This window comes from Colossoma macropomum, unplaced genomic scaffold, assembly GCF_904425465.1.
Source record: "Colossoma macropomum unplaced genomic scaffold, Colossoma_macropomum, whole genome shotgun sequence".
In the NCBI taxonomy this organism is placed as follows: Eukaryota; Metazoa; Chordata; class Actinopteri; order Characiformes; family Serrasalmidae; genus Colossoma; species Colossoma macropomum.
In genome coordinates this window covers 33145794-33172716 of record NW_023494785.1, presented here as the reverse complement: position 1 = coordinate 33172716, position 26923 = coordinate 33145794, and the positions used below count along the sequence as shown (strand labels likewise).

Here is a 26923-nt window from a genome sequence, read left to right as displayed (position 1 = left end):
GTTACGGTTATCATGTGACTCGAGTGGATTATGTTTAAGCAACAGCTCCACCGAGTGTTCAGTTTTTCCCAATACGTGTTGAAGAACGTACAACCCTGCTGAGTGACTGAGTAGACGGTAAGTTCAGCATTATGTCTCATGTTACACATGTCTGCTGAAAAGTCCGTAACAAATTTATTTCAAGACCAAATTCAGCTGGAGGTCTAAAGACTAAATGCGACGTAACGAGCTTATTGTAATTCAACAGCTTATTCACCCAGTTTAACAGCAAAGACCTGCAGAGGTGAATAGTACTGGTTACACTGACTCAGTTTTAATGTGTATCGGTATGACTTTGATGGTTTTGTACCTTTCTAATGATACTAGTTGAACTGTGTGTAAAGGGCTCTGCTCCTTCCTTAGTGCCATTTTAGTCCTCCACGTTTAGTTTCTGATTCTTTTTGGGCTCAATTTCATTCGGTTTTGTTGGTGACAGCACCTGGACTGCTTTGCTGTTTAAAGATTCTTAACATTTCATTGCTTATCCTGAGCTCTGCTCCCAGTACTAAAGGAAACTCAGTGCTTGAAGGTTTTTGTTTCCTGAAACTCCAACCTGAATTTGCATTTACTGGGTTACAATGCAGGTGGGCCTCAACTGAATAAAGTTTTAAAACTCAGTTTTTTAAGTTGTTTTAAATCATACATGGAGTTAAATACACTGAAACCTTTAACAACGTATAAGTGTACATCACACAAACTGTACTGTTTAGCTTTTGAGTAACTACATTTATATTGTATATATATTTTTTACGTTTTCAAAAAGAGTCTTCTGAACATTCTCTTACATTCTCTTAAAACAATTTTGAAAAAAACTACTGAATTTGCAGTCATTTAGGTTGTACTGTTACATGCAAACTGACTACTCAGCAGATATACCAAACACATTCATTCATTCAAGGAAACCTAAAACATGTAAAGTGCATCCAAACTTGCATTTAACCTATACAGAACATGTGACACCACTGCATTATTTGTTGGACAACAACATCCGAAAGAAAAATAAGAGCCAATAAACAGAATCAACTAACTCCATCCTGTGTTCTCTTATTGCTTGTCTTTTTAAGTTATTTTTGAATCACTAAAATAGGTACACGTGAATTTTTAACCAGGCCATACAAATCACTCGCCTGGATTAAGTGATAGCAAATACTTGAAAGAAAATTAATAATCAAATTATAATTACTTAAGTAAAAATAACGTCAGGGCTTTGTGTATTTTAGCACCTATTTTTACATCTACTTCTATTATTTCATTACAGTAACAAGTCTTTTCAGTGTGGTTGGAGGCGACTCCAGGGTTAAGAATGTCCTGATTCAGCACAGCTGAACAAACATTTATTCCACCACATTATGTTTATTTGTGTAATTCAACATAAGGCCAAACTGACCCTGTTGCGGAAAACGGTGTGCTTTTGTGAAGGGGGGAATACAGTATTAGCAGTAAACAGACTGAATGAGGCATAGGAATAAGGCATGCTATAAACTAAAAAATATATATGTAGGCCACACATAGGCATGTTACTTATGTAGTTATGAAACTAAATGGGTATGTAAACCTTGTGCACCATTCTAAAACATTAGGCTTGTTAAGCTGGTTAAGTTACTAAGATTTGTATAGAAAGACATTATTCAGTTATAAATGAACTTAAACCGTGGTAAAAAATGCCATAAGCCCCTAAACCGTTGTCAAACCTTCTCAATTCACAATCTAAGTTAAAAATATTCGATCAGTTATACCAAATTGGCCAAACCAAGTGGAACATGACCTTTGGCCTACATTGCAGAGTTATGTAAAGCTCGCGGTTTTTAACTCTCGTTGTTGGAGGTCTCGTAACGCCTAATTGGTCAATCTCTGCTACAAACAGTCCTACAAACCAATCGGATGCAAGAGCGGTTTGACAGGAACAGAATCAGCGTGCGGGGTGCAGAACGCCAGAGCTGTGAGGTTTGATTCAGTCCACTGAACCGATTCTATCGAACTGTCCGTTTCATTGATTCGAACGTCAGACTAAAATGATTCAAATAATGTGCTCTTAATATGTTACTATGCACTTTTTATACTGGTGTTTTATATACTGTACACATTCAGCCTATTTCACAAACACAATTAGTCATACTTAGTCTTAAGATACGTTTGATTCAACGAGCGAGTTCGACGTCCACAATAATTCAACTTTATTCTCATCCCTTCCAATACGTAACGACAGCGAGTAAAATCTGATGTTCATTTCTTTTACTCTAAATATTCCCTTAATCAGTAATCAAATAGATTAGATGTTGTAATCAATGACCAAATAGGAAATATTGCCTAACAGAGAATATTAATTCTCTCACAAAGGGTAGGCCTTAGACTATCTGCATAGGAGATTCTAGACACTGGAAAGCAGCTGGGTTCACAGAGAGGCCTGTGTGTACTTACTGACCCAGTGAAGAGAGGGGCAGGTTGACCTTGAAAGGTAGAGCAGACTGGTAAAAACCTGTTGAAGCCAGTTTTGAGGAGTGAGCTCATCATGCGATGGCCAAATTGATGGACGAAGAGATGCACCTATTAGAGAACGAGCTAATATCAAAATTAGAGAAGTAAGGCGGGGGGATATCACATTACCCCAGTTAAATGGTATATAAACTGTTGTTTGGAACACTGTATTTGCGCAGTTGGGTCTCTCTGTGCCACCTGATGCTGAAATAAAGAAGAAGCCTTTTTCCCTCTTCCACAAACTCAGCGTCTGAAGACTCTTTCCTTTTTGGCATCTTTTGAGAACTTAGACTTAGAACAGTTATTAGTGAAAGTGTTTAGCTGGTTTTAAAAGATTTCTTTTTATTCATAATATTATGTTGGAGGCCTGGGGTTGGAAGAGATAGCCTTTGGTCCCGACACTCACTAATGGAGTCAGACTCCTGTACAAAGAGCAAACAGATAACAGAAAAACCAGGCCGTATGCAGAGACATAATCGAAATGAATTCAAAGTTGTTTTAGCAGGGCTATATTCTTATGAGGTTAAATAGAGAGAATGAGAGAGTATCCAGATTTTATTTGTTTTCAGCCCATATTACAGGCATTAGCAGAGCATAAGGATCTAAAAATGACCAATTTCCCCTTTTTTCTATTTCTGTGTCAATAAATTATTGGAGCAAGGAATTCTGTCCAAATCAATGAACTACTGAAACGGACACGACACTGAAACACATAGTTCGAAAGAATCGTTGCGGTACGCTGAATCGAACTTAGCGTCGCTCATAGAAACTTCAAAAATGATTCGGTTTGAAGTTGTGAATCATTTTATTGAATAAGGAACCGGTTCAAAAGAACAATTCACTCACGAGTCAAAAAGAACGCGCTTCGGTTGTAGTTGAGTACGTCAGTTGATGCGCGAGCCTTTCAAATAAATTCCCGAAAATTCGACAACTGTGAGATCTGTTGAATTTCAGGTAGGGCAGAAAACGCGTCTGTTTCACTGTTTTTCCCTCTGTGTGCCGTCGTGTTTTTTAAAGCAGGATTTTCTGCACGTTGTTGATACGTTGGTGGTTTGCATACGTCCCAATCTTCGCTCTGCTACTCGGCTGGGTTGGGCTGCACATCTCCGCTAGCCGGCTTTGCTAGCGCTAACCAGCTCAGCCCAATCAGCCGAAGTTAGCGATTAGCTGGTTAGCACCGGTGTCACTTCGGCGTTGTCTGAAAGGTCTGGGCGCTACAAGCCCCAAAGTTCCGGCTGTGTAGCAAAAGTCTTAAAGGCATTTACATCAGATACTTCAAGGCTTGTAATGGCAAAACAACGATACGTTATTGTGTTTTTAGAAATATGGAAAATTAGGATTTACGAGGCTGAAGTTGGCTTCCTATTCTCCAGCTTCTTATCAGAATTCTCCTGGTCCACCTTAAATGGTGCAGAAGCTCTGCACCATTTAAGGTGGAACGGGAAAATTCGGACAAGAATATGGCGAATAGGAAGCTGACCTAAGCTTCATTGGGGATTTTAAAATCAAAAACATACAGAGGAGAAACGTTTCTAAATTCTCAACTAGTTATGGTCAGTTAGCGATAGCCATGTAGCTTCGGATGGTTTCATTTAAATAATCCATCATTATGAGCATGTAGGTGTGTGAACTGCGTGTGTTCGGTTTTTCTGGGTGAACAAAAGAACCAAACCCACTTCCTCCCATCTAGCTCAAACCAAGTCGGTCTCTCTGGCGACAAGGTATCGACAATAATCCATTCAGTAACGACGTTTCTGTTGCAGAGTAGTTAGTGAATGTCTGACAGGACGTAACGTTAGCCTTTCTGCACGAGCGTGTAAACATTAGCGTTAGCTGACAAGCTAAGCGTTAAATATCGTTGGCGCGTTTACTTAATCAGAAATGCAAAGTAGCTGGCCTCAGTTAACAACATCACGTTATAATCCGTAAGGTTTCTCTAAAATGTTAAGTGTCTTACCAGTATTAACGTTTACCTTTGACGAGATAGCTTGGTTGATACTATGGCCAGGGAGATTGGGTGTTAAGTTTCAGTCATTTTAGCTTCCCGCCCAGTTCTGTGACAGCTAGCTCACGTTTTCAGTGATTCTTCTGTAGCCCGCTAAAACCACCAAACCGGTGGGGGCTTTTTTTGTGGGAGCAGGTCGTGCTGGGGTGAAATATTTTATCAAGTCAGTTGTTCAGGCTCCCTTTTGTTCTCTCTTAATGTTTCTGACTAGAATAATTTAACTTTTTAAAAGTCAGCCTTGCTGTGAAAAAAGTCATCTGAGAAAAAAGAATTTGGATTCGTGTGTGTACACACACACACACACACACACACACACACACACACACACATATATATATATATATATATATATATATATATATATATATATATACAAAATATATAGAAATAGAAATGAACATAGTAGAAATAAATTGTAATTTTAATTTACAATTATTCTGGCAGTAATACTCGGAATTGTCTACATTGAACAAGAGTAATGTTTAGGCAGTGTCTCTTAAAATGGCAGTGCCCTGTGTAAACCACTTTAGTGTCTGCACATTTTAGTGTCTCCCTGTATCTAATAGCTTCAAATGAACCTCATGAAGGATAATGGGCAGAAGGGAAAATGTCCAGAAGTAGGAACAGGAAGTGCTGATCTAGACTGTTGTGTAGTTGTCTATTATAAGTGTCTTCTTTTGAGACCTCAGCTCATCGTCACTAATAATGTTTTTTAGAGCCAAAATAGACGAAACACCATAAAATAGTTTGTTGTGTGTGACTGTTGGGCCAGACGGTTAGGGATATGAGAAGAAACCCCTTGTGTTGTTGCCATAGAGACACTCCCATAGTTGCCATAGTTACGTAACTGGATGTGGAGGTATCCACTGAGAGATTTTTTTTTTTCCTCTCCGTCTATGTGCACTTCCGTTTTATCCAAGAGTGAGAGGCACATAAGAGGTTAGAGAGAGAGTGTGTTTCCCAGAAGAGACCTTATTTCCAGTAAAGAGAGAAAATTGAGGATCAAATTGCAGTTGCAGTGCAGAGAGAGAGGGAATGGATGTTTTGTTATTTCAGTGGCTGCTGTGATGCATCAGCATTTAGCCCATTTAAACGAGGGCGTCAATGAGTGATGTCAGCACTGTCATGGTTGGCTGTTTGTCTAGGCTGTTTGCCACACAGTGTGTGTGTGTGTGTGTGTGTGTGTGTGTAAATATATAAATATTAAATATATATAAATTTCAGAAACCTTAACAACAGAAACACACCCACAAGCCTCATCTCATGTACCCATTGCACAAAAATACAATCACTGGCACACATGTTCATTTGTCTGGTTGTTGTCCATTTTTCTCATATTCTTTTTCTCATTTTCTCAGAAATGTTCAAGCTTTAAAGCCTAATGAAGAGTCCAACTTGCAAATACTGTTCATCTTCCATGCTGCAGCAAGTTGTATATTAACACCCATTAACCCTTTTAAAAGCATTGGTATTAGTGCTTAGTGTTATTCTATCAATAATTATTGTCAGTGTGTACTGCTTGTGATTACTTCCTTTTTTTCCCCAAGTTAAAAGTAAGTAAAATTTGAGTCGGATCTGTCTGACCTGACTGTCCTCATTTGGATTAGTTTTCAGGAAACATTATTGTATAAAAGGACAGCACACACAACAGGCACAACAAGCTGAGCAGGCTCAGGCTCTCATTCCTAGGTTTACTCAAACCTCTGCTCGTCATTTCTTTTCCCCAGATTAAGGCTAGTGAAGCGTTCCTAGTAGAAGAAATTCAAATGTGTGACTTTGTGTGTAAGGGAAATGTCCTGCGGCTTTATTGGGATTTTGTGCTAAAGAAAAAAATCAATGTGGACTAAGCACAGATGCACTGTGGCTGCAGTTATTTGAACAGTCTTCATACCCAACATTCATAGGGAAATTCAGTCATGAAAATTAATCTGAAAGGCTGTTTAAATCGTGATGTACAAAGCAACCCTGTAGGATTCCTGTTCTGATCTTAATCTTATAAATTCATATGTAGAAACCTATAGGAAGACATCATAAATAGAGTTGCAACTGAACAACTGTTTCCAAAATCGATTAATCAGGAAAAGTGCCATCATTAGTCTGCCAGTAATAAAATATTTCACACAATACACAATGCACATTTTATTCTCTATCTTCTAAATCATATCTGCAAAAAAAACAAAAGGACTTTTATCAAGGGCCCACAAGGACTGGAGCCCGAGATGTGTCTTTAAAAGCACATACAGAAAATACATTTTAAAATGAAGTTGAAGTTGGTGAAAAAATATGCATATGTATGTGGATGAGCAAGTCTGTGTGCATTAATGTACAAGCAGCCCTGATATCCAATAAGTCTAACTTTTTTCTTCTTTGCTAACCTAAAACAGCTAGCAGAAAAGCAAACAACACCATGCTGTGTTTAATTTTTGACTGCATTTTTACATTCTATTTTTTAGCAGTTACTCATCATGCTGAGCTTTTGCCATCTTTTACTTTGTAAGCAATATTTTTTTTCTCACACTGCTGTGCCAGGAGAATTTGATACTTGTTTTATTACAGGAAGCCATCTTTTTAGATTTAAAATGAGGTGTTCTCATTAGGCTTGGGCGATAGGGCGATGTATTCGGATATCGTTGATGATGGACAAGTAACCTGATGGCAATTATCACCTTTTACACATTGCCGTTTTGGTAAAAGAACTGAAAGAGAATTAGACGGAACTAATTTACCATTAAACAACTTGAAAAACACATTGGGAAACTGGGGTTCACGTTTGAGAAGTGTGCAGGCTGAGAGAGAGAGGGAAGTTTGCTAAGAAACCGCATGTGTTATTTCTCTCTGCTAGGCACTGTAATGCTGGCTTAACTGCCCAGATTCCTCTTGTTTTACTTCACGTACAGTGACTCGCTGCAGTAAAAAAAAAAAAAGGGCTAAAATGACTGAAAGAGCAGCGACGTTAACGCTAACCTGAAGAGAAAGTTTCTCTGATCCTCTTCTGCAGCGGTTGTGCAGTATCTCCAGCAGGGAGCACTATTAGCAAGGAAGTCGCTGTAAATCTTTGACAGAAGCAGCTCATGTGAATGGAAACACAAACGCATATGTTTGCATATGTTTTGTTTATTTGTTTTTTTTATGTACAGGGATGGCTGAGGCGCATCAGGCGGTAGCGTTCCAGTTCACTATAACACCCGAGGGAATAGATCTGCAGCTCTCTCATGAGGCACTCAGACAAGTCTACCTCTCTGGTCTCCGCTCCTGGAAGAAACGTGTCGTACGCTTAAAGGTAAAAACAGTGAAGTTCGCAAACCTTAACATTTTACAATTTGTCCTTGGACTGTGTCATGTAGGGTTTTGTGAATTGAGGAGGAAGGTAATATACTAAAACAGCTTTAAATGTATATAATTTATTTTAAATAATTCTAATGTAAAAAAAAAAAATAATAATAATCTCTGGGATTTCAAGTGTGCATCATCTTAAAGAAACGATACTTGAGCCAGCTAACTGGCTACCGGGATCTAAATAATACTTGCATTTGTTTCCAAGTTTAATCTCAGGACAAGGAGGCATAACTACTTGCCCATCAGTCATGTAGCGCATACACAGCACAGAAAATAGCACAGATAATGCAGCTTCTCCGCTAACTATGATGGTTGCATTGCCAAACAAAACTTAAGAGAAAATGACCCAGATAAGTGAACACTGATGTGGCCATCCAACAACAGAGAGATGTAATGGAGTTAGAGAGCATGAAGAATGATGCCAACCTTGTTATTTATCTGGTAATTACAGGTAATTATTTAATCTAGCATAGCAAAGTACAACAACCACACAACTAATTTAGCATGAAGATGTTCTAGATTAGGTGGCGCACTATATCTGATTTGGAGGCTAAAATTATATAACCCCTCCTTTAAGTAAACTAGATTTTGTTTTCTGGTTTTAAATATTGGTTTAACCTGTGCACTTTTTTGTACAGCATTTTCTGCTGAAATGTTATTGCGAAACCACTGTGTGGATTGTGTTGGTGGATCATGTTCACCTCTGACACATTTTAACAGTACATTTTTTAAAAGCGAATCCCACTAATTGTTTTTCAATAAAGATTTTGGAAATCCAACATAAAGTAATTAAGATTTTGTTTGTGAGCCTGGCATATTTTCTGAGTCTCAGCTTCTCCGAAACACAAAATGCAGACACTGTGTTGATGCATTTATATAACATTTTATTTGATTTCTGAGCTTTTTTATCTTGCATTTAGTTTGGGGTCCCTTCTCTTCTTGTCCTTATTTCTTCATTGCTTTCCTGCTTTCTGCACAGAACAATGTAATAACAGGTGTGTATCCTGCAAGCCCTTCCTCCTGGCTGTTCGTTGTTATAGCAATCCTGGCTACCATGTACACACGCTCGGATCCCTCCATGGGGCTCATTGCGAAAATTCAGGAACACCTGCCTGCCAGGTAAAGGCAAACAACACAAGACAGTCTGACCATCTGCTGTACATAGACAGCTCATAATTTGCTTTAACCACAGATTATGAATCACTTTAACTACAATTCTCAGAAATTATTGATTACATTCAGTATGACAACTTTTTAGTACTACTTTACAGTGTCTGGTAGATAGTCTACAGTTTTACCACCACTTATATTGTTTCATAAGTATATATGTGATATGTTGTGTTATTACTGCTATTAGTAAATAATAATAATAAGTAGTTATTGGGCACATTAAGTATCTACTTACATTTACCTACAATTAAATGGGCACAGCCTGAGCAGGGAATTGAACCTTTTCAGACTGTAAGATGATTTCACTGACCTTCCTGCACATTATCACAGTATTTACTTGCACCATATTTATTAGCATTTGTCAGGTAGCGTATGATAATTTACCTCCCTGAGTTTTTCTCTAACAAGGATGGTAACTTTCTTTGTTTAGCTTTCAGTAGAGTTTAAAACACATGTCGCCTCAAACATCATGGAATGCTTAAATGATTTCTCCCTCTGTCTCTCTCTTACTCTCTTTTCCTCTCTTTGTGCCCCCCGCAGTGGCTCTCTGAGTTTGCAGTGTCAGACAGTCGTTTCTGCTGTGGTGTTCAGTACTATGCTATGGCTTTCTCTTATCTTCACTATGAAGCTATGTCTGAAGCAGCTCCTCTCTTACCACGGCTGGATGTTTGAACAACGTGGCAATGTGTCCAACACCACAAAAGTCTGGATGGTAAGTATTTATTTTCTGTCTGTTTAAATTGAGGTTGAGTGGTCCCTGGTCAAAAAACATATTTGACGCAAAAACAGACCAGCTTTTTTGTTCATTTGTTCAACAGCAGCTAAACATGTCCAGTGGATAACTTGTTATTGAGGGGTGTGTGTGTGTTCTCCAGATGTTGGTGAGGATCTTCTCCGGTCGGCAGCCTCTGCTCTATAGCTATCAGGGCTCTCTGCCCAATCTGCCAGTACCTGCCGTCAAAGACACCGTCAGGAGGGTGAGGCTGTAATCATTATTGTCATAATCATCCTCACTCTCTCAAAATGAGAATAATTTAACTTCTCTCTGTCTCTCACCCTCTCTCTTTTTGCAGTATTTGGAGTCTATTCGCCCACTGAAGAGTGATTCTGAGTTTGAGAGGGTGAACACTCTAGCTAAAGAGTTTGAGGTCAGTCTAGGGAACCGACTGCAGTGGTACCTCAAGCTCAAGGCCATGTGGGCCTCCAACTATGTGAGTACTTACTTATCACCTCCAGTCAGGCTTAAGCTGTGTCACAAAGCTGGATGCTGATCCTTACAATAATGCCAACTTGAGCTTTAGTACTGCATATTTATGGTAGGAAAAGAAATGTAGAGTAAATGGTGCTCTGTAGTTTTTTTTTGGTTTTTTTTTTTCCTGGGTGCTTATTGTTTGGGAAACGACCAGCATTCGATAAAACTTGATAAATTTGATAATTTAAATATTCAAAATCAGTAATTTGAATGACTTGTGCTTTTACCCATTTTTATAAAGCACACATTGGTGTGCAAAGCTAGTCACCAGTAGAGCGCAGGAGCAGTATGTCAGGCGTATCTGCCTGTATGTCACATGAAAATAGGATCCCCCGAAATAGCATTTTGTGCTACTTGTGTGTGTATATATAAGTTCAGTATATATCAGCATGTCAGCATATATCAGTGATGGTTTTCCATTAGCTTGTTGTTGTTGTTGTTGTTGTTGCACTTTGTAGTTCTACAATTACAGACTGTAGTCCATCTGTTTCTCTGCATACTTTGTTAGCCCCCTTTTACCCTGTTCTTCAGTGGTCAGGACCCCCATGGACCCTCACAGAGCGGGTACTTTTTGGGATCATTCATGGGTGGATCATTCTCAGCACTGCAGTAACACTGATGTGGTGGTGTGTTAGTGTGTGTTGCGCTGGTACGAGTGGATCAGACACAGCAGTGCTGCTGGAGTTTTTAAACACTGTGTCCACTCACTGTCCACTCTATTAGACAGCCCTACCTTGTCAGTTCACCTTGTAGATGTAAAGTCAGAGACGACAGCTCATCTGCTGCTGCACAGTTTGTGTTGGTCATTCTCTAGTCCTTCATCAGTGGTCACAGGACGCTGCCCACAGGACGCTGTTGGTTGGTGGACTATTCTCAGTCCAGCAGTGACACTGAGGTGTTTAAAACCTCCAGCAGCACTGCTGTGTCTGATCCACTCAGACCAGCACAACACACACTAACATACCACTACATCAGTGATACTGCGGTGCTGAGAATGATCCACCACCCAAATAGTACCTGCTCTGTGAGGGTCCATGGGGTCCTGACCACTGAAGAACAAGGTGAAAGGGGGCTAACAAAGTATGCAGAGAAACTGATGGACTGCAGTCTGTAATTGTAGAACTACAAAGTGCACCTATAGAGTAAATGGAGCTGTTAAAATGGACAAAGAGCATTGGCGTTTATTGTGGCGTGTAGGAATGAAGATCCTGAAGTCTGGTTAAGGAGGATTATTGCTCTGGGGAAGAAACTGTTCCTCAGTCTGGTAGTATGGCCGCTAATGTACTTGTATCAGTGTCCGGAGGGCAGTAAAGTAAAGAGCTGGTTGCAGGGGTGTGTTTGGTCACTGCAGATGGTGGTGGTTCTGCAGAGGCAGCAGGAATTGTAGAGCTCCTGAAGAGCTGGTAGCTGGGCTCTGATGACTCTCTGGGCACTGTTGATGACCTGCTGCAGGGTGTGTCTCTGCGGTGGTGCAGCCTGTGTGCCAAGTTGAAATGCAGTAAGTGAGATTGCTTTCAATACTGCAACAGTAAAAGGTCACAAGCAGATCTCTGTTGAGATTTACTTTCCTGAGTGATCTCAGAAGGTAGAGTTGCTGTTGTGCCTTCTTTGCCAGTGCTTTGGTGTTGACAGACGAGGATAAGTCCTCAGATATGTGTACATCCAGGACCTTGAAACTGGGTACTCTTTCTACCATGTCACCATTGATGAGGTGAGGAGCATGTCCATCCCTGCCTTTCCTGAAGTTGAGGGTGAGCTCCTTGGTCTTGCTGGTGTTAAGAACTAGGCTGTTGTCACCACGCAACCCGTTGCTGTACCTCCTCTTTGTAGGCAGACTCGTCATTGCCCAAGATCAGCCCCGTCACTGTGGTGTCATCCATATGCTTGATGATGGTATTTGTATTGTGGACAAGAACACAGTCATAGGTGAAGAGAGAGTACGGAAATGTACTCACTACACGGCCCTGAGGGGCACCAGTGATCAGTATTAGTGGGGAGGACTGGTATGTCCCCAGCCTGACTGACTGAGGGCGATTGATCAGAATGCCCAGTATTTAAATGCAGAGGTGTTGACTGAGGCCCAGGTTCTGAAGCTTGCAGGCCAGTTTTGGGGGGATTGTGTTGAATGCTGTACTGTAATCAAAAAACAGCGTTTGGACATATGTGTTGGGGTGCTCAAAGTAGGATAAGGTTTATGAAAATAGCCAGGGCTCACATTTTTTGGGGGGGGGCGCGGTCAGCAGTGGTATGCATGGCTTAAATCTGAATGTGGAAGGAGAGCAATTTGTTTTTGCGTTCATTTGTTATTCACTATGGTATTACATAAAGATACTGTGCAGAAAACAATATGCTTTAAAACGCAAAACTGTCTGTCCAACACAGGTGAGTGACTGGTGGGAGGAGTACATCTACCTAAGGGGACGAGGTCCTATCATGGTGAACAGCAACTACTATGGCATGGTATGTTGGTACCTGTGGTTTAACATAAGATATTTAAAATGTTACAAGGCTATTTGTTGTGTGCTTTGAAAAGGGAGAAAACCATTTCAGTTTTTGCTTTCATTAGGACTTCATGTATGCAACACCAACACCAATCCAGGCCGCGAGAGCGGGGAACATCCTGCATGCTGTCATGATGTACCGCAGGAAACTAAATAAAGAGGAAATCAAACCTGTGAGTCCACTCAGCAATAGCCACATATCTTTTTATTTCATTGTTATAATGCAGTAAAAACATGTTGTAGAGACACCAGGGCTGTCCGTCACGAAACAACGAAACTTCTTGCTTAGCCAGCCAACTTAAAGCTTAGTTTTAACTCTTGATTTTCTGTCTCACGGTGGTGGGTCACATTTTACTGGGGTATATCACAATGACAACTTGTGCTGTACAGGCATATGTGATTTCAGATCATATATCACAATGGCAACTTGTGCTGTACAGGCATATGTGATTTTAGATCATATACAGCTCTTGGACCAGGACGGAGCTTCTCGAAGCAAATCATATTGCGTAGATTTTAAGAATAGTAAGCAATTTTTCCTCCATGAAGCACTAATGCAGTGGAGACAGCGTTACTGTTTTACTGTCATAAATTCTTTTCTTTCTACAAGCTTATGTATATTTATTTTTCCTTCTTTGAAAAAAGAGCTTCTCTACTCCATGTTTCATGCGCTTGGTTGTTTGTCATAAACATCATGTGTGAGTAACCATTTAGACTAGGTATGTTATCTGTATGAGGGGATAAAGAGATTTTGGAAAACAGTTATGTAAAAATTAATTAATTATGACTGTTTTTGATACATAAAACCTGGCAAACTTTATAAGTGGACATAAGATGACAAAAATACAGTAAAATGTAGGATTTCAGCCCTTAATAAACAAAGTCATGGACAAATTTCCCTATTTTGCCAGGCCGTTTTGATTTTTTAAAAAAGTATTTTTTTGTCACGCCATTCAATTCCTTCCTCTTCTTCTATTCGCCTACCTCTCTCTCTGTTTGTCCCAGAGTCGTATTCCTGGTACTTTCATTCCTCTGTGTTCAGCTCAGTGTGAGAGGATTTTCAACACCACACGCATTCCAGGAGAGGAGACCGGTAAAACACACACACATACACGCACCCAAACCTCTATTCTAGCACAGTTAATACAAGTCCCAAAGCTGTCACACAAACACAGTAATGCTTTAAAAGATTACAGATTACAGAGGCAGACACTCACATCACACACATTTTGATGAAGGTTAAAACTAATTTGGGAGTATGTATTAGAGAAAAGGACCTTCAAGAGAGATGGACATGGAGAGAGAGAGATGGTCATCCCCATCAACTGCAGAATTTTGTGTGTGTGGCTGTGTGTTTTGTCTGACTTTTCAACCTGCCTCTCTGATTGGAATACTTTCCTGCTAAAACCTGATCACTTCTTGTCTCTCTCTGTTCATACCTTTTCCATGTTCTCGCACCTGCGTCTGTTAAACCATACACTGTCGCTTTCTTCCCTGGTCTTTGAAGCTTGGCTTTTTTTCCTGCCCACGTCCTGATCTTTTTGTTGTCTTTTTCATTGTCTTGTTCCTCCCCCCCTTCCTTTTTATCTGGTCATGTGGTTCATCTGTTCCGTTTGAGCCATTTTCTTCCACATCCTCCCTCCCTTTCTCCCTCTCTCTGTTCAGTGGTTGTTGAGGTCCTGTATTCCTTGCTGTTCCTATCAGTTTGAGAAGCTGTTTGACAGTTGTCGAATTCCAGGAACTATCACAGGTACATCCACACACACAGTGTACAAATACAAACCCAAGTCCAAAAAGGTTGGAACAGTATGTAAAATGCCAATTAAAACAGAAAGCAGTGATCAGTAAGTTCTGTTTGATCTGTATTAAATTCATGTTTTTTCTGCTTTTATTGTTTGCTATCCGGTGTCGACTAGAGGTGGATGGGTTCCTCTTTTGAGTCTTGGTTTCTCTCAGGGTTTTTTTGCTCTTGCTCTTATGGAGTTTTTTCTGGCCACTGTCACCATTGGCTTGCTCACGGGGACTTGGACCTGGATTTTTCTGTAAAGATGCTTTGTGACAACGGCTGCTCTTAAAAGCGCAATATAAGTAAAGTTTGATTTGACTCGTTTTACCTTATGAATATTAATTTTGTTTTTGTTGTTTTTTTTTCATAAATATATGCTCGTTCTTAATGTGATGCCTGGAGCATTTTCCAAAAATGTTTACCGCTGTGTTATATCAACTTTCCTTTTAACAGTACATCTTAAACTTTTGGGAATTCAAAACACAGTTGATGTTTTAAAAGCAGAATTGTTTGTCATTCTTAAGTTATACAAGTCTTCAGTTGCACAACCATATGGGGAATTTGCCAATTTGCACTTTATGTTCCACATATGTTCAGTATGAGACAGGCAGGCCAGATTAGTATATGCGCACTCTGATTACGCAGCCATGCTGTTGCAGCACGTGGAACTTTAACTTTTTAACTTGACGCTAGTAACAATCTGAAAACATTTTATCTCTTTGGCCCAGAGAACACAGCATCCATTATTTCCATAAGATGCTGACATATGGCTTCCACTGTGCGTAGTACAGCAGCAAAGAACAGTGGTATTGACAGCGGTTTGTCAAAGTGTTCCCAAGCCAATGCAGAGATATCTATTACAGAAGCATGACAGTTTTAAATGTAGTGCCTTCGGAGGGATCGAAGGCCATGGGCAATCAGTAGTGGTTTTTGGCTTTGTTTTTTATGCAAAGTGTTTTTTCTGCATTCCCTAAATCTTTTGATAGTAATAGGCTAGCACCACATAGTCAAAGAGCTTATGGGCTATAATAGACTGACACAGCAGCCTGAACCTAAGAGAGAGATAGAGAGAGAGGGAGAAAGACAGAAAGAAAGAGATATGATTAAAGTCGACCAGAAATGAAAACTGACCTCTTCTTACTTTGTTAGTTTATATTTCTTATCATATTAAGCTTCATCATATCAAAAATCTGCATTTTCCCATAATCCCCCACCATGGCAGCCTTAAAAGAATGCCTTCCTCATATGACACTGAATTGACAATTTCCTGCTTTCAAGACAGCAGAATTATCACTACCCTATTTAACTGCTAGTAAGACAGTGAGAAAAATTGGTTATAACCACAGTTATATATCTAGATTGCCAACAGAGGGCGTAATACAGAAGCTGCCACTTCAGTAATTTTTGCATGTTTTTAAACGTCTTTTTCTTTAAAATACACATCAAAATTAAATGTATGTGGTTTTAACATAAGGCACCTTTCTTTTGAAATGATTTCATTCAATTTCTTTAGTTAATATAACACCAATTGTTGCTAGTTAATCTATGGGAATCACTATATTACATTAGCACCAAGCTAACTGAGGCTGACATTCGCTTCTCCACTCTGGATTTAATACCACCTTCTTACGGCAGTGGTACATAAACAAATTCAAATCTTGTAAAATCTATAAGATATACCCAAAGTAAGCTATATGAACACTGAGTTTGGAAAACCATATATTTATATAGCTACATCCTTCTCAATGAAATAATGTATCAAATAGCCTAGATCAGGTTATATTAGTCATGACCTAATGAAAACCTTTCCATGAATATTTACCCATAAATGTCTTAAAAATTGGGGGAAAAATACCTAAAATCTATGCCAACTCTAGCTGAGAAATGTTGTTCTTAAGCAGTTGGACTTTTTGCTTTTTGCTTGCTCATAAAGGACACTGACTTTCCTCAATGCTCCTTTTATACCCAGACATGATTATATAAGCTCTGTAAAATGTTTTCTGTTAAATTGCCCCATCCCAACTTTTGTGGTACATGTTGCAGGTGTTAATTGCAGAATGAGCGTATAAAACATTGAAGTTAAGGTAAAGCAATAAGTATTTTATATATACTTAAACATTTTATATATAATATGTTCTTAGTTATACTGAAATATTTTCCTATTCGACTTTCACTGAATTTCAAGAGGAAAGCAATAAGTGTCTTAATTTTGTCTTGCTTTTGTTTAAATTGGAGTGGATTTGCAAATGAATGCTTTCTTTTTTTATTTGCATTTCACACACTGTACCAACTTTTTAGAATTGGGTTTGTACATAAACGCGTGTGGTCTTTGGAGATTAATCTTTCCAAATTTTCCATTTTCGTATACTTTCTCCAGCCTGTATTTTAACACATTGCACCCAGTGAAGATTTTAGCAAATTTGGAGGAATTTCAGCAGCATTCTTTAATTTACCTTGATCGTATCTTTGGGACCAGAAAGTGACATTTTTATGAAAAAGAAGGATTACCTGTGCAAAAACATTTGTGATTAACAGCTATATATTTACTGCATAGATTTCTGGAAAAGATGAGAAACGGTGCTTAAATGATTCAAGTTCTATATTCAAAATGTACAACTAATCAAGGAACAAGATAAGTTGAAATGTTAAATGTTCTCTTTGTCTACATGTCTGTTTATCGGTCTGCTTATTTGTTTTTTGCCTCACGCTCTGTAGACACAGTGGTACACTGGAAGGACAGCGAGTATGTGGCAGTATACCATAGGGGTCGCTATTTCCGTCTGTGGCTTTACCAGGCCGGCCGGATGCTCTCTCCACGGGAGATAGAATACCAGATCCAGCGTATCCTTGACGACCCGTCCACCCCAGCGCCAGGAGAGGAAAAACTGGGAGCGTTCACTGCAGGGGACAGGTATACACAGACATTAACCTGCATGGCAATGAACACATACAAACATTGCAAATATGTGCATGCACTTTTAAAGACCTTTACAATTGACTGTATTGTAATGGGAGCTTTGGAAGGGTTTGGCTTTAATTGTGTATTTGGACCAAGCTGTTGTTTGGGAATTTACACACTTTTTTGGATGTTTTGTATCTATACACCAGATTGGTGGGGCCTTTTTGGAAGTAGCAGTTACTTTTTACATAGTTTTCTTGTGTGCAATAATTTATATAGTGTACACTGAAATTAATCTTCTTAAAAGCATGAAAAACAGCACTTTGCTTAAATTGAGATAGCACTTAGCCAGGCAGCCATTTATTATTTTGCTTGAAAATTCTAGACTTTGAAGTTTCACAGCAAATTAATTATAGAATGCATGATCTGACAAGCAGAATTTATAATTAGTATCATAATATTGATAGTATATATATTCAGTATTCATAGTCATAGTATAATAACAGATTTGTGCTTTTTTATCAAGTAATCCAAAACAGCTGTTTTTTAGAAATGTCCCATTCAAAAGCCTTAAGAATGCACTATGTTTCTAAAAATCCCAGAAATTATAAAGGTACTAACTACTTCCTACGTCCTTGACTGCTTTTCCATGACTCCAGAATTCCATGGGCTCAGGCCAGAAAGGAGTTCTTCAGCTCTGGGGTGAATAAGAGATCTCTGGATTGCATTGAGAAAGCTGCATTCTTTGTTACCCTGGAACATGATGAACTAGTTAAGAAGGGAGATGATCCGGATGCTACACTTGATCATTATGCCAAGTCTCTCCTACATGGAAAATGTTATGACAGGTGAGTTTGTCAAATCCATACTTGGCTCAGGGGGGACGTTCAGATCCAACACATAATATTCTGATGGCTTTGAAGGCCTTCATCACCTAGATCAGGTGTGTTTGATTAGGGATGGAGCTGAACTCTGCAGGTAGAACACCAGGACCAGAATTGGGCACCTCTGTCATAGGGTGTACACCTGGCAGAAGAATGTTACAGCTTTGTTTTTTTCCTCTACGTTATGGTTTTTGTGACCATGTGAAGATGTTTCATCCTTATACACAAAAGTACAATTGTAGAAACAGAAGCTGTCTTGAAGCTCTTTAGTAATATTGATGTGCTGTCTATTTTTATTAGGTGGTTTGATAAGTCGTTTTCAGTGGTGATGTATAAGAATGGAAAGAACGGCCTGAATGCTGAACACTCGTGGGCAGACGCTCCTATCGTTTCCCGTATGTGGGAGGTAGGACTGCTATGTTGGAAGTTTTAATAAAGAATTAACATTTAAATGAGTGAACAAATTAATGGATGAATAAACATAGGATAATCTCGTTTTGCACTGTCAGTCATGGCTCTCTCTCTCTCTCTCTCTCTCTCTCTCTCTCTCTCTCTCTCTCTCTCTCTCTCTCTCTCTCTCTCTCTCTCTCTCTCTCTCTCTCTCTCTCTCTCTTGCTCTCTGTCTTTCTTTCTTTTTCTTTTTTCTTTCTCTCTCAGTATGTCCTGGCTACAGATTGTTTCCAGTTAGGCTACAACGAAGAGGGACATTGCAAAGGTGATGTGAACCCTTCACTTCCCCGACCACAGAGACTAACATGGGACATTCCTTCACAGGTACTTGTTCATTCACACCTATAGAACACACTCCACAATACATCATTTGCTCAAAATGTACAAAATAGAAGCATAACACAGTGAAAACAAAAAACATAGAGAGATATTCTACATGAAAACGATAGTAAACCCAGTAAATCTGGGTTTTTTTTGTTTGTTTGTTTGTTTGTTGCTGATGTTGTTCTTAGTTACACTGAATTATTTTCTTATTCAGCTTTCACTGAATTTCAAGGGGAAAGCATCTTGCATATTTATTCTTGTGGCCAAAAAACTCATTGTTGGCCCTAGCTCTTACATGAATAATTTTTCCTGCCATGCATATGTACAAACGGATGATGAGCTTTTGTTTGCATCCGTTAACCTTGTTTGCATACTATCTACATGCAAAATGGAAGATATTCACACAAAACCAAATCTCTGCTGACATGTCTGTATACAACATTTTTGATCCATCTCTCTCCCTCTCCCTCTCCCACTCCCCTCTTCTCCCCTCTCAGTGCCAGGAGCGTCTGGCTCAGTCTCTGTCCGTAGCACAGGTGCTGGCAGATGATGTTGACTTCCATGTGTTTGCATTCCACGACTTCGGCAAAGGCAGCATCAAAAAGGCCAAAATGAGCCCTGATGGCTTCGTCCAATTAGCGCTGCAGCTAGCTTTCTACAGGGTAAGGCTTTATGAACAATAAATTTCCCATACCAGTATAAAGAATGCAGTATGCAAACAGTTCATTCAGATTTTTTTTTTGGTTGTGTGTAGATTTATTTTATATCTCTCTCTCTCTCTCTCTCTCTCTCTCTCTCTCTCTCTCTCTCTCTCTCTCTCTCTCAGGACAGGGGAATGTTCTGCCTGACATATGAGGCATCTATGACCCGTCTGTTCCGTGAGGGCAGAACCGAGACGGTGCGCTCCTGTTCAAGCGAGAGCTGTGAATTCCTCAGAGCTTTTGAGAACGGAGAGGTGAGGTGCACACAAAAGTAAACAGCATTTGTTTAGTAATGAGTTGTCGATGCTTTCATGTACATATGTGAAAAATGCACGTACATACTGCATACCTCTTTTTCCCTCTGTAGGATGTGGAAGTGTGTAGGCGTTTGTGCCAAAGTGCGTCTGAGAAGCATCAGCAGCTGTACCGGCTGGCCATGACAGGCGCAGGTATAGACAGACACCTCTTCTGCCTCTACATCGTTTCCAAGTACCTGGGCATAGAGTCACCCTTCCTTAAAGAGGTGTGTGTGGAAATGGAATATTGTTTTGTCCCTTAAAAAAAGGTAGAGTTATTCGGGTTTGAAAATGGAGATGTGTCCCATGACATGCCTCTGTGTTTTTTTGTTTTAGGTGTTTTCTGAGCCCTGGCGTCTTTCCACCAGTCAGACTCCAGTGCAGCATTTGGAAATGTTTGACTTTGTTAACTATCCAGAATACCTAACCTGTGGTGGAGGATTCGGACCCGTTAGTCTCTTTCACTCACTCTTGCACACAAAAGATTTTACTGAATTTGGAAGAACAAAAAATGGAGTTCCAACTTCCACTATTTATTGTGTTACTAGTTGTTTCAAAATAGATCCAGGTTAATCATAGTATTATGACATAGTTAAACATAGTACTGCTCAGATCACTTCAGTTTTTAGTCTTTTAATAAAGTCATTGGGTGTCATTTTGTCAATGTCTTCACTTAGCATTGTGGAACAGACTGTTCAGCCTGTAGTCAGTTTTGCTTAGACACTGATTACAGACTGAGAATCCACATGGTGCAGGTTTTTAATAGAATGAGCAGCCATGTTATCACATACTGTCTTAAGAAATAGTTTCACATATATATCGCTTGGGATAGGCTCTGAAGTCTTGGAATCTTGATAAGCATTCCTACTCATTTGTTTATTTACTCATTAGTTGCACATTCACTTGTGTATATACAGTACTTTGCTAAAGTCCTATTCACCTAATCAAACTGTTTGAATTTATTCTAAATGTTGTCTGGTGTTTTACAAGCAGAAATTCACATATTGCCTAGAAAAATGGTTTCAAACGAACATTAATGCAGTCTAAAGTACCAAGTAATCAGATTATATATGTTTGGGAAACATTACATCTGTTTTGTAACTTCACATATCTGTTTCTGTTTTAGGTTGCTGATGATGGCTATGGTGTATCCTACTCCTTAATTGGAGAGGATATCATCACTTTTCATGTCTCTAGCAAACATTCGTGCCCGCAAACTGTGAGTTGTGTGTGTATGTGTCTGTGTAAAATGTTTGCATGTGCCTGATACAAGTACATTCTGTAGCCAACATTGTGGATACCAATCTCAGTATGTTAATGTATTAAACAGAAAGCAGTTTAGATTTAGCAAAAAAAAATGCAATACTCAAAGATCAGCTGTCCAAAGTTCTACTTTGGAAATAAAGCCAAACACCCCATTTGTGACATCTCAACTCATCAGGCCTCAAACCTTCCAATTGTTTGAGCAATCTTCGACCAAAAATAGTTTCAATACATGCTTTCAAGTATAGTTCTCTCTGTGCAAAGACATTTTGATAGACATGAATTTGAGCATTGAGAAATATACCCAATGTATTAGTAAATAGCTGGTTTGTGTTATGTTTTCGTACGTAATTCAGAAGTAAGAATGAAACTGAACAGAATTATTTGGCTTTAAAAAAGAAGACGTTTGATGTGCAGTCTGTGTTTCATCCTTCACTGAGGGGAAAATAAGTATTCAGACGTGTGTTGTTTAATATAGTTCCAGTACATATATCCACTTCAAATTTACACACTTACAATCTTTTGACTCTGTGTTTACACACATGAATAGAAAAGTAAGGATTCATATTAAATTCTCTAATATGTCCCAGTACATCACTCCATTTATGTTTCTTTTGATGACGTGTAACACTCTAGTACCATTTGTAGAGAAACAGCCCCATATTATGATGCACTCACCTCCATATTTCACTGTAGGATAAATTTGTGCAACCCTTCTTTATCCAAACATGATGAGCTGATTTATGAGTTCTGTTTTTGTTTTGTCTGACCTGAGTACTTTGTTCCTAAAGAATTGATTTGTCTAAATGTTTGTCTGCAAATTTTGGACACACAGTTTTAGCAGAGGCCTTTTCTGCACATATATTTTATGTATTATGTATGTAACCTTTTGAAACAAACATATTTGTTTATGCTGATGAATACTTTTTTTTTCATAAGTACAAAGTCAAACGAGGTTATATGTAAATTTGAAGTGGATTTGTACACTGTAAGTATGTTATATAACAAAACTTTTCCCTCAATGTAAATGGAAAAGTAACTTTTGTGCCTCTCTGTCTTTCTCTCAGGACTCTCATAAGTTTGGGAAGCAGATCAGGAAGGCTCTGGGGGATCTTTTGCAGCTTATGACCGTCAACCAAAAAGAAGCATCCCGAAGCGAGCAGAACCACAGCCCAAAACCCCAGAGCAAGAAGGAGTTGTAGGATGAGAGAGGAGTGATGGCGGCGGTGGATTTTGGGTGTTTCGGGGCACTGTTGGTTAGGGCTTGTTGGCGTGTTTCAGGGGGTTGACATCATGCAAGGCACTAAAAATGTACAAATAGATTTTAGGGATTGATAGGTTGTCCTTTTTGTTTGTTTTTTTTTTGTGTGTGTGTGTGTGTGTGTGTGTGTGTGTGTGTGTGTGTGTGTGTGTGTGTGTGTGTGTGTGTGTGTGTGTGTGTGTGTTACAAAAAAACAAAAGACCACCAGAGGTGGGGTAGAACCACTGATTGGTACTGAAACAATAATGGCTGAGCCATTATTGGCAAAACAAATTTAGTAACTAGACAGGGTGCTACTAGACTGCAAGGAATGGTAGCAGAAGCAGAAAGCAAAGTGATTGTTCATGTTCTAAAGGCCTTAAACGTGCAGGGGGTAGGAATAAACAAGTATAAAGGGGTCTTTTGCATGTATTGTCCACAGTTGCAACAATTGATTTGGCCTGACCTGATGTAATCTCCAATCCCCCATGTGGTCAGTGTGCGTGTGGCATATGTAACAAACTCATCTATATAGCATTTTATATGAATGTAACAAGTTGCCAGTCTTGACAGGAATCTAATGCTATCAAAAGCAAATTCAGTGAGATGTGTTAGTTAAGGACAGCTTTTTGTTACAGCTTTTATCATTTCAACATAGTGTTTGCCCCCTGCATTTGTAAGACCCCTTCTTAGATCCAGACAAGGATTAGAAATGAATTCTGAGTTGTGAATCCATATTCACTGCCTTCTACCATGGATTTAAAATCAAAAGGGCAACATTTTGTCACTTTGCATTGCTGCATATTATTGTTTCTCCAGTGGCCACATGGCATACAATAGGAAGTAACCTGTTTTTTTTCCCCTTAGTATTTTAAAAAGCCTTTTTTCAGTTTACAGACCAGTCTGAACCTTGGACTTGGTACACTTTATGATGTCCCAGACCTACTTCAGTAAATACATTGTAAAGGACAATCTTAGTCAAGCTGCTCTTGTAAAACAAACTATCACAATGTTAAGCCACCTCACACTGCTCCATAAAAAAGCAGCATATAGAATGTTAATAACGTATCAATAAAATAATCACTAGAAATGTTTTGGGACTTGTATCAAGGTCTCAGGCTGGTCATTAGGCTGAGAAAATGACCTTGTGTTCCAGCAGTGCCGGGCCACATGCCCAGGTTACATATTGGTCGTGTGGCGGAGCTGGTCACGCAACGCATTAATGCATGACTGAAGCCAATTTCTGAACTGCTGGTGGCCTCGTTATTGAACTACATTGATTAGTCTCACATAAAGGAAAAGTTCAGAAATGCTTCTTCAGATAACTTCAACAGTAAGAGACTGTGGATTGGACCTTACATCCAGATGTGAACCAATCAGGAGTTTTCAGTCTTTTTCAAGTTTTAAAGCTAAAGTTAGCAAATTCTGTCTTTAGCTTTGCATAGAATTTCTATGGAAACTCGTTTCCACAAAAGGCCATATAGTATGTTATAATTATGAAAGTTAACTTGAGATACCAAGTTGTTTATGAGATAACAGGATATAATTATGATATACTACGTTAATAATTGAGATGCTAAGTCAAAACTATGGGAAACCCCCATGTCATGAGATTTCATTATTATGAGATGGCAAATGATAATTATGAGATAGTATCTCATTATTATGAGATAGGAAGTCACAATTATGGGCAATTATTTTTACAGTGGTAAAACGGGCTTCGATAGTTATCAATATCCTGCAGCTGTGGGATAATAACTGTGCAAGCATCTCGACAGTTTAGAGTCATCACAGAGAAACAAACTCCACCATGAATGATGATAATAAAAAAAAATAGGTAGTTGTGCTATGGCACTTAGAAATAAGTGACCCAAATCTAATAGGGTAGAAATGCAAGGGTCACATGAAAAAATTAATGTGCATAACACCATATTTAAGTATAATTTTACTGTAACCAAGGAAAATGTCATGCCTGAAGGGAAAATGCTTATGCAGTCTGAGGGCTGCTGCTATCTCAGTGACGGCATGATGTAGTTTCACTGCTGTGGAGCTGCCTTGGAGATGTAGGGTAACTATGGCAATGTCAATGCAACATTCAGACAGCTGGAAGTAAATTTGTGAGGTAGGAGATTCGGTCAGATGAAGGTGTGGAATCAAACATGAGCCAGAATGTTAAAACACTGCTCGATGAGACTGAGATCCTGTCTTTCACAATTGTACTATTATACAGACATAAAACAAGGGGTATTTACTATTACTATTATTATTATTATTATTATTATTGTTAATAATAATAAACCTACAGCGAGTGCTGCTTTTTTGTTATTCTATAAAAATATGCAGATTCTTAATCAAAGATCTGTTCAAGACAACCACAGTTTGAGCAGCAGAGCTGTTTTCTTACATGTACTGTTAATCTTTGTGCAGCAGCTCGTATCATCAGAGTGATTTACCGAAGTTACGTAAGGAAATTAGTTGGCCAGCGCTGAAGAGTTTATAATTTATTCACATACACCTGTGTTTCATTACCTCCTTCACTCTTTAACTTAATAACCACTTTATGCATTGAGTTCTGATTGCTGTTACTGTGATTATCACTGTTGTGTTTTTATTCTGTTACATTAAAGCTGAAATCGGAAATCTAAGCCAATCACTTAGGCAGAAGCCAGGTCACACTTTCAGTTTTTACGTTTACTTTTTAGCTCATCTCTGCACTCATCAGTCCATCCAGTCTTTGGGCCAGTACTGTCCTGTATCCTTGACGCTTAACTGCACAAAACGAACATTAGTGTGTGATTTTGTAAGCTTGTGTTCAGTTTGCCTTCTCTGCTTCTTCTTACTTTCTCTCCAGGCTTCTGTACAGCAGGGCTTTAATCTTTCTCTCTTTGGTATTACTCTAGCGCGCTTCTGTATTTTATACGTAACTGAAAAGAAGGAAAAAACTATGAAACACTGAAATCACTTTTTTTAATAAAAGGAGATTGAAGTACACTCGTGTGTGTTTGTGGACTGATTTATAAAACAAAGCAAACAGCATAAAACTGATATCAGTTGGCCAGTAAAATCAGCTTGTTTTCTCAGATTTGCCTGACTGCTGAAAATCCCATTGATTAAGAGCCCATATTCTTAAGAAGTTGCCTATTTTGTGATTTGAACAATACCGTGAAAGAAATTGCTACCCTCTGCAGATAATTAGAAAGAATTCCAACAAATTTTCAAAGTTTATACATAATTCAGTCATTGAGATTTAGAAGTCTTCTTTGGTTACTTTGCTGTACAGTGCCTATATTTGAACAAAATTTCTTAGGCATTAAGCAACATGTATCTATTTCATGTAAGAGATTTGTGTGAGGTAGCTTTTCGAGACATTAAAGCTCTTTGGATGTCTGGTTTCTGTCAACACTTATAAAAAATTTCTCTGAAATGGCCCATTTCGCATCAGACCACTCTGAATGACTACGTCTTTAACATCTGAGTTCTGAAGACATTTTATAATAAATTTAGAATATAATGGAATTTTCTTCTGTTCTTATAACACTGTACAGAGACATTGACAGTATCCGTTTCTTCACATTTTTATAGCATTGCTGAATTGATGAGCACAAAACACTAACTTAAAATAGCAAGAACATTTAAAATGTCTCCTAACCATTAGCAACAGGATAACAAAACAAAAAACTTCAGAAGAGAACCCATGAAAACGTTAATCTAAACAAAGAATATAGACGAGCGTGTTCGCCCCCTTTCAAATGATGCCTTTTCAAACTCTGCAGCATGCTTCAATATGGACCATGACTGAAAAGCACACTCCTCTAGCCTGAGCAGTGCACCTCTCTGTGTTTAAGTCGGAAAAATGTACCAATTTTATCATCACAACTGACTGGTCAATACCGAAGATGCCTTCTCTCTAGTTACATAAGGTATAAAAGTTAGATTTGGCTATTTTCAAACACCCAGATCTGTACGAGATAAACACAAAACTCAATCAAATGCATTGTCACCATCTTAAGAAGCTTCTTTTTACATCCACACAATTTGTTTTGTCTTCTACCATAAATGTTGAATGCTGTTGCTTTGTTTTTGTTATTGTTGTTGCTTCATGGATAATATCAATGAAAGTTCATTGCATAATATCATAAATATAATAAGTACAATCACAATAACTAATGAATGAACAAAATTGACATTTCAAATGTTTCCATTATATTGACAGTTGTCTTTCGTTATAGCTTATTAATAGAAAGAAATGGAATCATTAACACATTGTTAAAGGCCTCAATTTTCATTTTAAAAGTCATTTTT

General features: G+C 38.7%; 1 protein-coding gene across 2 annotated transcripts; it reads left to right on the top strand.

Moving 5' to 3' along the window:
- Positions 1-25612, top strand: LOC118822381 (carnitine O-palmitoyltransferase 1, liver isoform). Of its 2 annotated transcripts, none has more exons than XM_036591414.1 (19): positions 1-117; positions 7657-7799; positions 8835-8974; positions 9566-9737; positions 9901-10002; positions 10099-10236; positions 12660-12737; positions 12844-12951; positions 13784-13871; positions 17280-17475; positions 18123-18311; positions 18648-18753; positions 19005-19121; positions 19619-19783; positions 19948-20076; positions 20190-20345; positions 20455-20568; positions 21245-21337; positions 22449-25612. In XM_036591414.1, the coding sequence occupies exons 2-19, from the start codon at positions 7659-7661 to the stop codon at positions 22581-22583; spliced, it is 2367 nt and encodes a 788-aa protein (XP_036447307.1). In that variant the 5' UTR covers positions 1-117; positions 7657-7658; the 3' UTR covers positions 22584-25612. The 2 variants fall into 2 exon arrangements, with proteins under 2 accessions (XP_036447307.1, XP_036447299.1); XM_036591406.1 differs by lacking the exon at positions 1-117 and adding an exon at positions 2805-3468.
- The last annotated feature ends 1311 nt before the right edge of the window (positions 25613-26923 follow it).